Genomic DNA, 17,434 nt, shown 5'->3' on the forward strand with positions numbered 1-17,434 from the left:
TATCTATCTATCTATCTATCTATCTATCTATCTATCTATCTATCTATCTATCTATCTATCTATCTATCTATCTATCTATCTATCTATCTATCTATCCATCCATCCATCCATCCATCCATCCATCCATCCATCCATCCATCCATCCATCCATCTATCTATCTATCTATCTATCTATCTATCTATCTATCTATCTATCTATCCATCCATCCATCCATCCATCCATCCATCCATCCATCCATCCATCCATCCATCCATCCATCCATCCATCCATCTATCTATCTATCTATCTATCTATCTATCTATCTATCTATCTATCTATCTATCTATCTATCTATCTATCTATCTATCGCGTGCGGAGTGCTTCATCCGCTAGAGGTCAGTAGCGCTCCTTTTAACCCGTTTGAATAATGTGAGGAAGAACTTAGCAGGTGTTTGACAGCTCTTCCGGTTTTTAGCATCAATTTGGACCACACAGAAGGTAAGAACTTCACCGAACCGACATTTTATCTTGAGTAATGCATGCCGTCATAAATAGTGTAGCAGCTCCGATCTCTGGCAACTCGTTTTAAAGAATGTGTGGTATTGTTTTGCTACCGTGTAGCGTTAGCACAGCTCAATGTCCATTTGGCCACAAGTCTGATGATTTGGTGACGCAAAAGACAGGGCAGTGAGCGCAGGTAACTCGTAGATGCGCATTGAATGTCCACCAACTTAAAAGCGTGCCATCAAGGTTCTGTTTCCTGTCTAAAATTATTATCCGCATTCTGCTGAACGGTGCAAGCTAAAACTTTATTTGATGCAGGTTTATCTAAACTTTTAATGTGGGTATATATTAGAGGGGTTCCCCATAGTTGCACAGGTTGTTTTCAAACACATTTTTTACCAGCAGGGATTTTCACGCTTGAGGTTCAATCCTCTTTGAGTGTGACAAGGTTATCGAGTCCTAGATAATGTCAGGATAAGCTTTAGCTGAGCGCAGATAAACAGTGAGCATAAAGCCAGTGTTTGCTACTTTACGGTTGTGTTGGTATATAGTAATGCTACATGTGTTGCTGGGTGAATGCAGGTCAAAAAGTTATATTATGCGAGGAGAGTTTTGGATCATGTCATCATTTTATTTGGAACACTACGGTTGAACTAACCATTCATTATTCTCTTTGCTATCTAGAATGGCACAATTGAGTGCCATCGTCTCAATTATTGTGGCTCTTACTGGAGCAGCGCTTTTAGCTTCTATTCACAAGATCGATGAAGGTCACACTGGAGTATACTACAGGTGAGTGTGATGTGCATTTGGCAGTTAGCCTGCTTAGCTGTACAACAGCCATCTGCTTCAAATCCGTTAGCCAAAGACATTGTAAACATAATGAGCAAGGCCTTGGGAATTCATCTTAGTAGAAATTTCGTAAGTAGTTCACTGACGTGCAGCCAAGTTTAGTCTTCAAAATCGACAATTAATTTGACGAGTCGATGAGTCGTTTATTTATGCGTATATTTATTTACTGCTGTATTTTCTCTTAAAATACTTCGTCCCTTCTCTCGTTGCCTGTATGACGCACATGCTCAGTCGTGCTAGGGTCATCCGTGATGGAAACACTAGCAAAAGAGAAAGTCCGGGCGCATTTCAATAAAATACTTAATACGATCCAAACCTCCCTTTCATGGAAGCGCGGTGGTGATAAATGAACATTAAAAAGAAGCACGTTGTAGCTGATGCTTGATTTTATCTCTAAAAAGGGTGTCTGGATGCAAGTTGTAGTTAGCATACACAGGCTTCCGTGTGCGTCTGATGGAAAGCTACACGCGATGTCCTGTTGTGGTACGCAACTATGAATTATGGATGCTGGTTATGGATGGTCAACAAACTCAAGATTATTAAAAATAAAATTCGTTTTTGTATGCTGTGGTTGGCATCGACCTGTAAGAGCACACAAGCAACATTCACCCACCACTCGCTCAGGGTGGTGCGTTTGTAAACTCTGACATCTCAGCACTCGAAGTAAAGCAGGACAGTTGCCAGAAGCCCTGAACACCAACACAACAAAAAGACAACAATAAAACTCAGAAGTGGCAGTTAAAAGAAATGTATGCGTTAGAACTGGGCAATGTCGTTATCATTGTGTTATCGGAACGTTCGAATATTATATTGAATATATATTGAATATATATTGAAAATGATTTTGAACAAAAGTGATCGATCGTGTAGTTCAGTCGCTTGCATTTATAGCTCATACCTCCTTTCAAGTTTGGCGTCGATCACTGGGCCATTCAATTCGCCCTTCATTTTATCTTCACCTTTTTAAATTTGCTTCACAGTTGTTCAGCCTTTAGGGCACTGGATTTTAGTGGTTCCGGTGTCCTAATTCATTACAATTGAGAAAGACGTCTTTGTTTTATAATCCCTCACTAGTATTCCTAAATTTTTTTCCAAAACAGGGGAGGAGCTCTCTTGACCATCACAAGTGGACCCGGTTTCCATCTTATGCTTCCATTCATCACCTCCTACAAGTCTGTACAGGTGATTCAAGTGAATGCGTGTTTGTATTGTACCAGGTAAAAAAAAAAATTGGTCCGGTAAATTATACTGTAAGGGGCGACTTTACATTAACATTCGGGCTCTGACTCGTAATGACACGTTCACGGAAGGGTGCATTTTGGCTGTGAATTTGAACTCCACTGTTTTTGGCCGTGGTTTTTGTAGAGTGTTTCTCCAAAAAATGTGACTTACATTGCATGCATTACAGTTAAACAACCTTCCTGAGTCTACTTTAACTAGTTAACAGGCTCATTATTACCAAAGGACTTACCTGACTTGGATGACATTGTGATGCTGAGGCTCCGGCTAATAGCCAGATAATACTAAAATTAGTATGACGGATGAGGAACTTCCTTACTTCTAAATTCCATACCCTTCCTGATTTTTTTTTTTTTAACATCATTCAGCCACACTATCGTTCAGCAAGTGCATGCGTGCTCGCATTTTGTTGGTTCAATGTCGTTGGTTTGGCAGATGAGCACTGTTCTTGTGTGCTCAAAACATGCTTTTTTTTTTTTACTTAATGCCATAATTAGCTTTTAACATCCCACAGAATACCTCGCAGAATGAAGTTAAAGTATTCCTCCTGATTTCCTGATATTAAAAGTATTTTGTATTGATAATAATAGTGATTTATCTCCCTGTTTGTTTGGTATTTAATAATCCTAAAAAAAAAAAAGCGGACGGGCGAGCGGGCTGGATTGGTGGGATGGACGGACGGATGCATGGACGGACAGACAACATTTCAAATATTTGAAGCAATGTCATGACTAAAATTGTAAATGTAAATCATCCCATTTTTGTATCACATGAAACTGATGTCTGATAATTGCGTTGGGTGATTTGTCCTGATAAAGCTTTGTTCTTGTCCTGTAGACGACACTGCAGACAGATGAGGTGAAAAATGTTCCCTGTGGCACTAGGTAGGCTTTCTGTTTTGATTGTTTTAAGTGGTATCTTGATGTGTTTCACTAATGTTGTACGACACAATATATGCATGATACTTAATGAATATAAGTAAAGAAAATGCACTGCTGTCATTTTCAGAGGAATGTTTCACTCAATAAAAGTAATAAAAACTCTTTCAGTGGTGGAGTGATGATCTACTTTGATCGAATAGAGGTTGTGAACTACCTTATTCCCTCAGCAGGTAAGCAATAAAACAACTATTTAATCCTTCAGGAAGTCAGCATGTTCTGTGTTTGATGTCATGTTTGTCTCTCCCTTTTCAGTGTTTGACATAGTGAAGAATTTCACTGCAGATTACGACAAAGCCTTAATATTCAACAAGGTTCACCACGAACTGAACCAGTTCTGCAGTGTTCACTCTCTGCAGGAGGTCTACATCGGTCTGTTTGGTAGGTACAACATTTGACAGACTCAAATAACTTATGCTCAAGTAGAACAAGTCAGTAGAACAAGCTTCGCCAAAACTTGCCTTATCGAAAACAATAAATCAATACACATCGACAGACACTCTCTGATATCAACCTGAAAAAAAGCTCCAATGGGCAAACAATTGCACACTTTGGTCCCGCTTTGGTCTACATTTTTGTTATTGTGTGGTTATAGTTTGTCTGTGAAGTCGTGTTCTTATCTGCCCACCCACAATCTCCTCTTCAGACCAAATCGACGAAAACCTGAAACTAACATTGCAAGAAGATCTAACAAGCATGGCACCTGGTCTCATCATACAGGTACAGTGAAAATGGTCACCATAAAATCATGATGACCCAAATGGACGTCGCTTAACTTTTTGGTTGTATCAATTAATTAATTTATGTATTATAACAATCTGCCACTAATCTTGCCTTACTGGGGCTTTTCAATTTCAGTCATGGATTTTTCAAGGTTTTCAGTTTTCCTTAATCTGATACTCGTAATTTTGGTGGAAGGGAAATTGTAACTGTCTCTCCGCTGTTATGTTTGTTTTGTTTGCAAGACCCTTATTATTTTGAATGAGACCATTATATAACACGTTGTGCAATGCTAGAAAACTGGATCTGGCACAACACATTGTGATAACATCATTTTGTGCCTGTCTACTTCATCATTGGCTTTTTGTTGTAACACGACAACCTGATCTACTCACAAAACTGCGTGTGAATATGATGTTATCATTTTCTTTGAACGGTCACGTTGAATTCATCCATCACTGAACATTGCAGTAATGACGTGAAACCTGTGTGGGATTATTAACACAAGTATTACGACATTAGAGATGGGCAATTTATTGAAATTTGATCCTATTGAGTTTGGCTTCTCACAATCCTAAAAAAATCATTAAAGGAAAAGAAAGATTGTATGTTTGCTAGTTTACGACATGAAAACACCCTGAATGTACTATCTTACTTGTACAGCAAGTGAGTATGTGATTCTGCCCTCCCTCACTTAACTTTATTAACGACATCCCAGTGTGAGATTATTATAAAACTAAAAACACAACCCGAACGATTACACACAATGTTAATTTGAATACAAAACATGCTTCGTTTTATGTACATTGCTAGTGCAAATGCTGAAGTGAATGTAATATCCCATTCACATGCTAAAACTTTGGGAGTAATATTCCTTCAAAAAAGAAAATGGGTTCACATACAGACAGGTAATATAAAAATACTCAAAGGCACATAATCTATGACGATTGTGTTTACTCATTGTAAATGTGTACTCCATGCACGCACAGCAGCACACGCACAAAGCAGAGGCAGCCGGTATTTCTTTTTTTCATTATTTTTTATTGCTTTTATTCCCCCTTTCTTTATTGGTTTTTAACCAAACAAATGTCAAAGCAGAAAACGTTAGCAAATTGGTTTCAGCACAATTATGTTTATTCCCCTTAAACCCCCATCCCTGAACTCAGGCCCAGACATTGCAGCAAATCAGCTGCTGCACACAGAAACAATAACAACCACTCATCCAGGAGTACTCATTCACAGAAGAGATGGGGAAAAGAAAATTCAGTACAACCTACTTCACCTCTGCCTCAGTACTATCGAGTGATAATATCAACCAGTGGCAAAAAAGCCTGCCAAGGATCCATAAAGTTATTAATAGAGCCTTTCCGCAAAAATCAAAGTTTTTCCAACCTGAAATACTTACTTCATCCACAAATCATGGGATGGCAGGCTAGGAAAGTAAATACCTTGATAAAATTTGCCTTCAAGCCAACAAAGTAGTCATGGCCAAGGCCTGTTTAAAGGGGAAAAGTTTGTGTCAAAAGAGACTTTGTTGCTATTATTATTATTATATACAGTATGACCTTGTTTTATTTGGTTACCAATTGATTTTCTGGTTGTCTCTTCAAATTCAATTTAAAGTTGCGTTCAAGGAATTTTTACTGTCGTAACAACACGCATTGTATCTGCATTTTTTTTCTTGACTGGTACAACTTCTAATCTTACATCATTGTTTACTTCTGATCCGCGTTTTATAAAAAAAAAAAAAAAAACACAAAGATAGAAAAAGTTACAAATCAAATATTCAATTAGAAGGCTCTTAGGCGACATGAGTGAGCCAAGAGTCATCAGCCTGCCTTTGCTTACACGCACACACTCAAAATAAGTTTTCGGATTTCAAGTTTTCGATCACTGGATAGTTTAGAACCCACTGGCTGTATACATATTGTGTTTTACAACAGGACCTGAGAGTACTTATATTTCCACTTGTACCACTGGATTAAATACAACTCTTTCAAGGAGTACTCCATCCTAAAAGTTGTGAGAGTGTTGAGGTTACAGCCGGGCTGCTTTTATGGCCCTTTCTCAATGGACTGGGGCACTTGCTATAATAAAAGAAAAACATACCAAAAAAATTAATATTCATACGATTGACCTGAATGTTTTGGTATGTTAGGAATAATATTCAGGTGGGACTAAGGTGGCTAGTGCAAATCTTTTAATGTGATGTATAGTTAGACCACAATCCTTTGTGAAAATGTTTGACCATCATTTGAACCCCTCACGAGTTTCATGTCAGCTCAGTACACACAATGTATATGGTGTCACTAAAAGACCAGAAGGCATTTATTGTTAGCGTTCACAACCTCTGCAAAGACCCTCACAGTCCCCATAGGATCAGTCATCAGCTGCGTTCTTTTTGAAGGAAAGGGGGACTTCAGTAAAGAACCCCCCTAAAGTCCTTAGATAAACACACATTTCATTCCCGAGTGTTACAATTCCGCTTGTGTTTTATTACTGAAGTTTCCTATAAATAATCAAAACCAGTTGAAATAACACTTGCTAATCTTTCTGGAAAGGCAGTAATCTTGTCACATTGAGGATGTTGAGCTTTTACATCTGAGCTCTTCCACATCTGCCTCGGTTTATTCTTGTGGTAAACACTTCTTGGGCAACGTTTTGCTGAAAGAACTAACAAGTCTTTCCTGTCTTGTTGTGTATCTGTCCTCCACAGGCCGTGCGGGTCACAAAGCCCAACATCCCTGAGAGCATTCGCAGAAACTACGAGCTCATGTAAGTTTTCTTTTCTTCTTTGTGTTAACATGGAATGTTTCCTGAGTCCCCGCGTTTCGCACATGTTCTTTTAAGTCACACTGCCAAGTCTTGTACTCTAACCTAACAGTAACACTTTGTTCATGTCAATTTTTGAGCATCTTAGTTTGCCTTCAGGAATGACCAACAAGTGTTCTGTTGGAGCAACTGTAAAACAACAAACAAACAAAAGTTTGGTTGTACTTTATTCTGCTATTTAACCATGTACTGTACTGTACTCACATTATTGTTCATCAATATTTATACGCAAATCCACCAAAATCCTCATTTTCTGTATCCAAATTAAACAGTTGGGCAAGTTCGCCATTAAACATGCCAAGTTCCCTCTCGTCAAACGTTGCTCTTCAGCAATGATCCCGGCTTTCGAGAAATCTTGACTTGTGCTTCGTAAGCATGTCTCTTTGTCAATGCCATTTTAGAGGACCTTCATGCCGTTTGCTTTGCACGAAACGATAGACTTTATTTATAAATTGCGGCGGAGGTACCTACTTTACGTATTACATACAGTTCTCTGATTGGTACGTATTTTACGTACAACATAATGTCCTTTGAATGGTTCATCGCGTCTACATATTAGGTCTACATATACCACAGCCCTGCATGTGGCGGCAGCTTTCACAGATTTTGGAATTCGGTTCACATAAAAGACGCACCTTATTAAAAGCTGCACCTTCGGTTTAGGAGGAAATGAAAGACTTTTAAGTGTGCCTTGTGGTGTGGCAAATACGGTAATTTATTCCGTGACTATATTTTTTTCCGATTGACAATGACTTTCTTCCCTGTGTTTCATCATGTATGTAATGCTTTTGAAATCCGTTTGCAAAATGAAGTCGTAGTGGGTTTCAACAGATATCCGACAGTGCTTGCATCAACTTGCAGGTGAGCTTTTATCATAGCTTGCAAATCAGATCTTACCTCCCACATCAATGTTGGATTTTTCCATCAGCTAGGCACCCAGAGCCGAGCAGAAACATGATATCATTTGACTGAAGGAAATTGTCTAAGCCCTATAATTATGTCTTGGCCTTTTCACCTGCATGGCAAAAGCTGGCAAGTGCATTGGAAAATTAGCAGGTCAAAACTTGTAATCATTTCCAACTGGTTTCTTATTAGATAACGGCTAGAGCATGACATGCTTCATTCCCATCAACCTTTTGATGCTAGCAGATATGCACAGCATGAGCGGACAAACACAGCTTTGTTGTTGATGTCCTCTTTAATGCTGCAAATAGAGCTTGCTATTGAGCAATACTAATTTCCTGAATCAATTCAATTTAGATTTACAAGAATCCAATTTAGAATGTTTTCGATTCAATGCAATCTAATATGTCTCAATAGAATTGTGGAACATAAATAGCTTAAATATCAAGGACATAACAATTCCACCAACATTAAATTCCAAATTAAATGATGCGGCGACAGTAACTGGTCAAATGAATTAGTTTATTTTAGCAAAAGAAAGTGACGTGATAAAAACACTTAATTGTTACACAAACATTGACATCAGCAAGGATACGGTGATTTTTTTAGCACAGTTTTTTAACCCTTTTACTAGAGAACCTAATTTTACAAACAGAATGAATACAACAAAAGTAGCTATAAAGAATACACTGATAATAAATTCAACATTATAAAGCAACAAACAAACACGTGAACATCTTTGAAACAGTGTATGGGAGCTTAATGATAGCAAAGTGCCCCTTTCTCAACGACAGTGTTACAAAGTATACATTTTTTAAATGCATATTAAATAGCCGTTTAAGGTATAATGAGGATGACGCGGTCTGGATAATCAGTCAATGGATACCAACTTGAACAAAGTGGTGTTTGGAAACTCAAGTCAGATGTTATTTTTGTGTGTGTGTGTGGGTGGGGGGAGGTGTCGGTGTGGGAATTCTACCTGACATTATGACTCGATATTGAAACTTTATAGTGTAATTCATTTCCTTGTTCACAGCGCATTATGCAGCAAAGTGTTTGAAATGTTGCTGTCTGGCTGTCACTCTGCAATCCAGATGTCAACGCGGGCTCACTTTTATATGAATACCGAGTTTAAAAGTTTGATAATCAAGCACCATACCCAAGCAAATAAAATATCTAAAAACCAACTCTTTCCTTGAAGGTAGTGAACATTTATTGCTATGGCTGCAAAGTGTGCCTTTCATCATACCTGTAAAACAAGCCATAATAAAATCCCCACCAACTGCAAGTAAGCACAGAAAGCCAGCGAAAAACCAGGAGTAAACCAGGAATGCAATTATGTGTTAGATCATAGGTGTCAAAGTCAAAGCCCTGGGGCCCGATACGGCCCACCACATAATTTTATGTGGCCCTCGAAGACAAATCTTTCATCAACTTTGTGTCATTACTAAAATTAGAAACTATCTTCACTTAAGAATAAAAAGAATAAACATTGCTTGCCATTTTTATTACGATTTGTCTTTTTAAAGTATTTGAACAGTTTTTACTAGTCTGATTTCAAAACTAGTTGTTTGTTTTGTAGCCTATACTATATATAGAAGACATTGACAATCATAATGGCCCTCCGAGGGAAACTATGACTATGATGTCGCCCGCGCCAAAATGTGTTTGACACCACTTCCTCAGACCAAATAGTGTTTGTCCAGAATTTTAAGACTTACCGTATTTGCCGGTGTTTTGGTCGACCTTTTTCGATCCAAAATCGACCGAAAAAAATCGACCTCGACTTATACACCGAGTCATAAAATTTAACTTCGTATTCATCGCTTCAAATGTGATGGTAACCAAGGCCGTTTCTCATGCATCTCATTGTGCGTGGGTGTGCGTCTGTCAGGCTCATCAAACAGCGAGAAACTGAATCATTATAAAGCGTTCGTCGCATTAACACGCATCCTCAGCAACAATTTCAAATATTCTCACCTCAATAACGGACATCGAAAGCTAGACAGCGACGATGACTGCTAGGGGGAAGTACTGGGTATTGAGCGAATGTGCGAGTCATCGCGCGTCAAGCAACGACAATAACTACCGGTACGTAAATATTCAATCGCCATGTCTAAATGAATGTCGTTGGCACTTAGAAAATATTCGCCAAACTTGGCCAGACTTCCAGGGGAAGAGGCCGAATTTTCACTTGTTCTGGCCGACATGGAGAACCAGCCGAGGCGGACTCTTTATGGCGCAGGAGCCGTTGGCACTTAGAAAATTTGAACCGGGCGGCGTGCGCGAGTGCGCGGCCCGCTGGAAGTCGAATGAGGCTCCGCGATTTCATCTGCGGTGCTTATAAAGTGCCGATCCGCTCGGCGGGAGCTATTTTCGGCCACTTGGCGCGTGCGCACGGCCTCCCGGATGTGCCGGGCGGCGTGCGCGAGCTCGCCGGCCACTGGAAGTCGAATGAGGCTCCGCGATCTCCTCCGCAGTGCTTATAAACAGCCGATCCGCTCGGCGGGAGCTATTTTCGGCCACTTGGCGCGTGCGCACGGCCTCCCGGATGTGCCGGGCGGCGTGCGCGAGCTCGCCGGCCGCTGGAAGTCGAATGAGGCTCCGCGATCTCCTCCGCAGTGCTTATAAACAGCCGATCCGCTCGGCGGGAGCTATTTCCGGCCACTTGGCGCGTGCGCAGGGCCTCCCGGTGGTGCCAGGCGGCGTGTGCGAGTGCGCTGGCCGCTGGAAGTGAATGAGGCTCCGCGATCTCCTCCGCGGTGCTTATAAAGTGCCGATCCCCTCGGCTTGGAGCTATTTCCGGCCTCCCAGTGGTGCCGGGCGGCGTGCGCGAGCTCGCCGGCCGCTGGAAGTCGAATGAGGCTCCGCGATCTCCTCCGCTGTGCTTATAAACAGCCGATCCGCTCGGCTGGAGCTATTTCCGGCCACTGCGCATGCGCACGGCCTCCGGGAATTTGAACACATTTCGTCAATAAATTTCGCATATTTCTGATTGAATTTTGAAGTTTAATATAATGCAACAATTGAGCTCGACTTATACAAAGGATATATCATAAAATCGTAAATTTCCGTCGAATTTCAGGGGGTCGACTTATACACCGAGTCGACTTATACACCGGCAAATACGGTAGCTTTAAACCACGACTTCATAAGTCATTTGTGTTGTAGTCATGAGTAAACAAATGCACATTCTTCATTATGTTGTATGTTTTCTGGACTCAATTGGTCAAGAATTATCATTGCCCAATTAGGTTTCAAACTGGGACAGCGGTTATATGCCTACTTAAAATGCGCTGTGTTCCATGGCATCTTGCCTCATTGTTGAAACCAACAACCACTGTACCGTATTTTCCGGACTATAAGGCGCACCGGACTATAAGGCGCACCTTCAATGAATAGCCCATTTTAAAACGTTGGCCTTATATAAGGCGCACCGGACTATAGGGCGCACCATTAATGCATCATGTCAGATTTTTAATCCAAATCAAATCATTCTCCATTTTATCTTTTTATTTCAACTTTATTACTTATTGCAACAAATTACTTTATAATCACAAAATAATGATCCATAGTCTTTTTGATTCCTGATTAATAGTCTTCAGCAGGCCACTTATGAGTGATTTCATAACACAATGTTTCAGGCCAGTTTAAATATAAGAATTTGGTCCATATATAAGGCGAACCGGACTATAAGGCGCACTGTCGGCTTTTGAGAAAATTTTAGGTTTTTAGGTGTGCCTTATAGTGTGGAAAATACGGTAAATCAAAAGTGAATAGTCGCCATAATAGTCATTGACATCTACTACTGGCAAGACGTTATTGACATTTGGCCTTCAAATAAACTTCTAAACTTTTGAATGTGTTTGTCCAGCTGCTCAATATTTTGGTACTTTTTGCATAAATTGCTGTTCTCTAACAAGTCACAGCAGGCCTTTATATTTCCAAATCGACCAAGGCATTTTAGAATTTGTGTTTAAATAACCCTCTTCATGATACTGTTCACATTTTGACATTACAAAGCCAAGGGAAATGGCCACTGAACTTCGAATGTCATCAGTAGATTTGAATGAAGACTGGAGAGTCACAGAAAAGTACAAACGGGCCTTCTTGGTAATGTTTCTGGCTCAAACACTTTGAAATGTTATGCTCTGACCTATTGAAGCTCACTATTCATCATGCGGATTTGAAATTTCCGTAATTCATGTGTGTGATGCGGGTGCCTGACAGTCTTAACAGACACAAAGTACCAATGGCACTTGTATTGGAGGCATTTGTCGCCTCTGGTATTCAAGGTTGTACGTTTCCCATAGGGAGAGCGAGAAGACAAAGCTGCTGATCTCCCAGCAGACGCAGAAGGTGGTGGAGAAAGAGGCAGAGACAGAAAGGATCAAAGCTGTGATTGGTAACAGACAGTTATATTAAACACAAATAATGTGACGACCGGAGGAGTCGAGGAAACAAGACTGAATTTTGATGGTTTGTCTTTCAGAGGCCGAGAAACTGGCCCAAGTGGCCGAAATCAAGTTTGGACAAAGAGTCATGGAGAAGGAAACTGACAAAAAGATCTCAGAAATTGAAGGTTTGTGTCCTTGGTCTTAGAGTCTGATGTTAAATTATTTGTAGTAGAATCTACTACATTCTACATTCTAAATTTTTTTTGTACAGCAGAAGGTATTTGGCAAGTTGCAGCAGGATGTGCACAGCCATGCTCGAATAATGACTAATGTGCTGACTAGTTTATGTGGGTGAGCCATTGCTACAGTACATGCAGTGTTAATCGTACAAGTTGGGCCTTTCAACAGCTCGACATTCTTTCTCTGTCGTGTTAAGTCATGTGATCGTGAAACAGATCTCCGCCTGAATAAAGAAAGAAAAATGCTTCTGATGACGAGAAATATTATCAGTCACTAAAGCCTTTTTTCTCGATGCCACTGTTGTGGTTTTAGGCTCCCTTTCGACATACTTTTGCTGTGGTTTACAGATGAGGCCTTCCTGGCACGGCAGAAGGCCAGAGCAGATGCCGAATTCTACACTTCACTGAAAGCAGCAGAGGCCAACAAGGTGAGAGAGAAAGAAAAGCTGCATGATAACGTAACTTCAGGTCAGCAGGTCTCCTCGTGAAATGAGGGAATTTCCATAGAGTTAGCTCTTAAATAAGCATACCAACACCTGCTCTGGTTGTTGCTAGAATAAGACAAAATATTATTCAAATAGAAGAGAGGAATAAACCTTTACTCACTTATACTCACAGTGTGTGATGCCTGTTGCTTTTCATTGATGTTGAATTCAGTGTTACTGAAGACACCAGAGTACATGTGTAACAGTACAAATCTATGTGAACCACGCCATGGGCCAAGACAAACTCCACGTTCACAGATTGACATTGTGTTTTCTGTCTTCCAGTTGAAGTTAACACCTGAATACTTACAGCTGATGAAGTACAAGGCCATTGCCGCCAATAGCAAAATCTACTTTGGGAAAGACATACCCCTGATGTTCATGGACTCTGCTGGCAGCGCACTCAAGTCCTCTGCAGCCATGGATCTTGTGGCAGAGCAGATCTTGGACGTGGATTAGCAGGGAATGTGTCTCTTATTGGGAGCGAGAGGACGACCCAGGGTGGTGGACTAGATGCTGGAGGGCAATGACTTAAACTTTTTCACCCTCCAGCCCAGACACTCTGCTGACCAGGCTCCTTATTTTCTCAAGTATCTCAGAATCACTGCTTTAAAAAGATGTCGCTGTTTGACTAGGTATGTAAAACCTCAGACTAGTACACTTTCAGGGTTGGAAAATGTTACACGGCATCTAGAGTTTATTTTGCAAGCAAGGAACACGGGCAACAAGCAAATGACAGCTGAAATATCTTCCACTTCATCGCAACAAATGTTACTCATTCTTGGCCATTTCTTAATAACGTTGACAAATTAGGTGATGGGTTATGGAATAATTGCAATCCAGTCATTATTTTCGGGCGTCTGAGTCCGCCCAAGACAGCCAATCGACACTGATAATGTTTTTACCGATATTACGCACAAATGCAGCATAAGTTGATACTCACTCAAATAGTTTTGACAAAGACATTGGCCCATATTGTTTTTACTGTACCAGTCACCGCGCTAGTGTCGATTTACTTTTTAACACGACTTTCAGGCTGCATCCTCACTACCGATACAGAACGGACTAATGTGCCCACAACTGCTAAAAATATTGGAAATCCAAACTTTCAAGTGCCCGCCATCTTTTTTTTTTTTAAATAATGCTAGCACCATGTTAAATGATCAAATCTTTGCACCACTTTCAGTACTGAAAAATTATACTGCTTTCACGTGTCAAGCAGATGACCTCAATCACATTTAGACGCTCGTAGGATATACTGATCATCTCTCGTCTGTCATGAAGTGGATGAGAAGCAATGCATGGCATCTTTGAATCCCTAAAACATCAGTTTATTTGCTTTGTAGGAATAATCTTGAACTTTACATGAACTGGCTTCACAGAAAAAGCATGGACCAGGCGTTGGGACACATTTGATTTCTTTGACCAAAGCGATACAGGCCACTCGGGATTCTTGCTGGAGCCCTTCTTATTGATGCATTATTAAATGCAGACATGATTGTTCTTGCACTGGCAGACTGAAGTCGTTTATGTTCCAGTCCAAACAAAACATTTTGATGAACAAGCGAGACTTTGAATTGTAAGGCTTAAACTTGGAATGGACTATGTGAGCACATGTTTTATTGTGAGTAGTTTTACGTATACATTGCAAATTTTTATTTGGGTGAAAGTCCAACATGAGTGCATGTGTGTCGCAGTTCAACAAATATTTAAATGTTTGGAATTATTTCTGTTTCACTTTCTGTCCAAAAAAGAAAAACTTAATACAGTTTTGTTCAGAAGTATTTGGAAAATGACAGAGTTTTCTAGATTTCTTCTTAATACTCCACCACAATCGACCATAATAGAATTTAAGAGTCGACTTTCATTTTGAAGAAATTTCTTTAAATTGTTGAAGTCTGACATTTAACATTTTGGAATTATTCATCATTTTATTGAGATTAACACTGTTTTCACTGACTCAATTTTGTACCATATACTCACCAAATGTTGTCTTGCCTAAAGTATTTGAGCAAAATGACAAATAAATAGGAATCTTTTTTTATTATTAAAATCTACATTTGCATCCTGACTACTTGGAGGACATCACAAACCTGAGAAACTCAGGCGCTCTTTGGTGATGCTTTACCAGTCCTTCACTACAGCGACCTTCACTTTTATCCATTTATTTATTTATTTGTAATTATTTCGGGATGCACTTCTGCCTTCACGTCCATGTTATATAAGTGAAAATCATGGTGTACTGGGATGAGATCAGTCAGAATTATATTTGGTCATTGTACATTATTGCACGTCAATATTTTTTTCCCAATATGCTTTGAGTAAATTTTTTCATGCATTGTGAGGTTTGGCTGACTGTGTTTTCTTAGTTACATGTGTCCCCCAAAAATCTGATGGCAGAAAATTAGAGGCTTTTGGGATGTTTTCTTGCAAAGTCAAATTGGCTTCCCTCTTGTTGTACAAGCGGTGTATTACTATTTACATTCATTTGATTATAATGTAGTTTTTTTATGCTTTGCTTTCCTTTTCCAAACTACTCCAGACTTCTATTAAAGTTGTGTACTGTATACTCGTTGGTAGAAAACATTAACCAATGATCTACCTCGATGATCTACCTCTGTACCCTAGATGCTGACAAGAACTCTAATTTTTAATTATGATTTGTAATCTAACACTTACATGTTCATTTAGATACATTTGAAGTTTTAGCTTGTTCCTCATATGTATGCTGTTCTTACAGATGTCACCTGCAGACTTACCTGTTCTATTTGAATGGGCGGCACTTGGCCAATTAACTTCTTGCGAATGACTTGTCCAATAATTATTAAGCCCCCAAAAATAAATGTACTCTACATAAAATGCCCATAATTAATTGGGTGACTGCTGTCTCAATCTAGTCTCACCATTCCAATTTCAACAATATCCAGAACTTTACATCCCAAAAAAATCAGTTTTTCTGCTGTTAACACTTTTCTTTTCCATCCAAAATTGCTCCCGTTCATTCCCAATGATGCATTCAACATAACAAATTACCAATATTCCCATTTGTAATTCAAAATATTCAGCTCTTTCAATTAACCTTGGGAAAGATTTTTATGATTAGGCACTGCTTTAGAATGTTTCAAGTTGTATCTTTCTGGAAAAAAAAAATCTGAGTATCAGCCCCTTTTCATCATCTTTCAGTATCATTTCATATCTTTAAATTTATTCCACATTTTCTACCATCATAATTCAAATTTCCACCAACATCATTCCACATGATCACGTAAAAGTAGACTTGCATTAGGTGAAAACTTGTTAACGCTTACTGAAGTTTACACTCCACTCATGTTTATTGTTTTGTTTTGTTTTGTTTTTTTGTCCTAACGTAATTGTAGTTGTTTTTTTTCCTCAAACTCAAAATTGTAAAATGTCATTGTCCAAACACTCCTGGACCTTACTGTAACTTATGGGTCAAGTTATAAACTCACCTTTGTTATGACACATGATAAAAGGTACTCCTATATCCAAAAGCTGGAAATAATTTGATTTGTTGAGCATATCTGACGTTATAGTAAGCACACACAAGCAATTAAGAACAACTGTAATGTAATCTATTACAACTGCCATTTAATATCTGTTGTCCTAATTCATTGTACTGTATGTTATTGCTTCTTCTCTCTGGTGGTGATCCAAATGGTCTTAATGTGGTATGCAGTTTGGATTTAATGACTAACAAAATTGACACTGTTATGAAAGGCTGTATTTTGTACAATGATTTAAGTTGAAGAAAAAAAAAAGACTATGACAATAAAACACTGGATTTATTTAAGTGGTCCAAGTCAAACTTCTGTATTGTCCCAAGTGAATTACATCAACTATTATCCTGGCAAGGTCTACTCTCTGTACAGCTGTGTGATGGACCACCTTAAAATGATTGTGTGCCAAAATGCTAGGATATCTAAATTATGATATACGTATATTATTGCTATTTACAAATAGTGATATTAAATCCAAAGAAAAGTTTTTTCTTCTTTTTTTCTTTTTTTTTTTTGCTGCAACGTTGCCAACTCATGGGATGAGGGCACATGGCCTTGAGCACAAGAAATGACTACTACATAGAGAAGCCCAAACGTGTAGGTAAGTGCAAAAATATTTCAATGAAAAAAATGACATGATGATTCACATTCATTATCATTGACCACAAACGTGATATTCAAGAACAGAACATGCTAGTAGGATGCTCGCTGTTTTTGAATGTGAGAGCACGTAAAGTGCGCATAAAGTAAATTCTTTCTTATATTCTCCGCTCGTGCTCTTAAATGCCCCTTGTTGAGGGCCGGAGTTTATAGTCTAATCGTAAGAT

The 17,434-nt window shown here is 39.3% G+C and overlaps 1 protein-coding gene across 3 annotated transcripts; it reads left to right on the plus strand.

Annotated features, from left to right (window-relative positions):
• Positions 1 to 360: 360 nt before the first annotated feature.
• LOC148398273 (erlin-2-like) lies at positions 361 to 16,900 on the plus strand. 3 transcript variants are annotated; one of them, XM_088376143.1, is made up of 12 exons: positions 361 to 478; positions 1,169 to 1,276; positions 2,437 to 2,518; positions 3,413 to 3,459; positions 3,625 to 3,686; positions 3,769 to 3,894; positions 4,160 to 4,233; positions 6,950 to 7,008; positions 12,282 to 12,373; positions 12,461 to 12,550; positions 12,918 to 13,032; positions 13,375 to 13,520. In XM_088376143.1, the coding sequence occupies exons 2-11, from the start codon at positions 1,170 to 1,172 to the stop codon at positions 13,010 to 13,012; spliced, it is 834 nt and encodes a 277-aa protein (XP_088232269.1). In that variant the 5' UTR covers positions 361 to 478; position 1,169; the 3' UTR covers positions 13,013 to 13,032; positions 13,375 to 13,520. The 3 variants fall into 3 exon arrangements, with proteins under 3 accessions (XP_088232269.1, XP_088232267.1, XP_088232268.1); XM_088376141.1 differs by having other exon boundaries at positions 362 to 478; positions 12,953 to 13,032; positions 13,375 to 16,900; XM_088376142.1 differs by lacking the exon at positions 361 to 478 and adding an exon at positions 500 to 677 and having other exon boundaries at positions 12,953 to 13,032; positions 13,375 to 16,900.
• The last annotated feature ends 534 nt before the right edge of the window (positions 16,901 to 17,434 follow it).

The sequence above is a fragment of the Syngnathus floridae genome, chromosome 5, assembly GCF_059516105.1.
Source record: "Syngnathus floridae isolate MCC-2025c chromosome 5, RoL_Sflo_1.0, whole genome shotgun sequence".
In the NCBI taxonomy this organism is placed as follows: Eukaryota; Metazoa; Chordata; class Actinopteri; order Syngnathiformes; family Syngnathidae; genus Syngnathus; species Syngnathus floridae.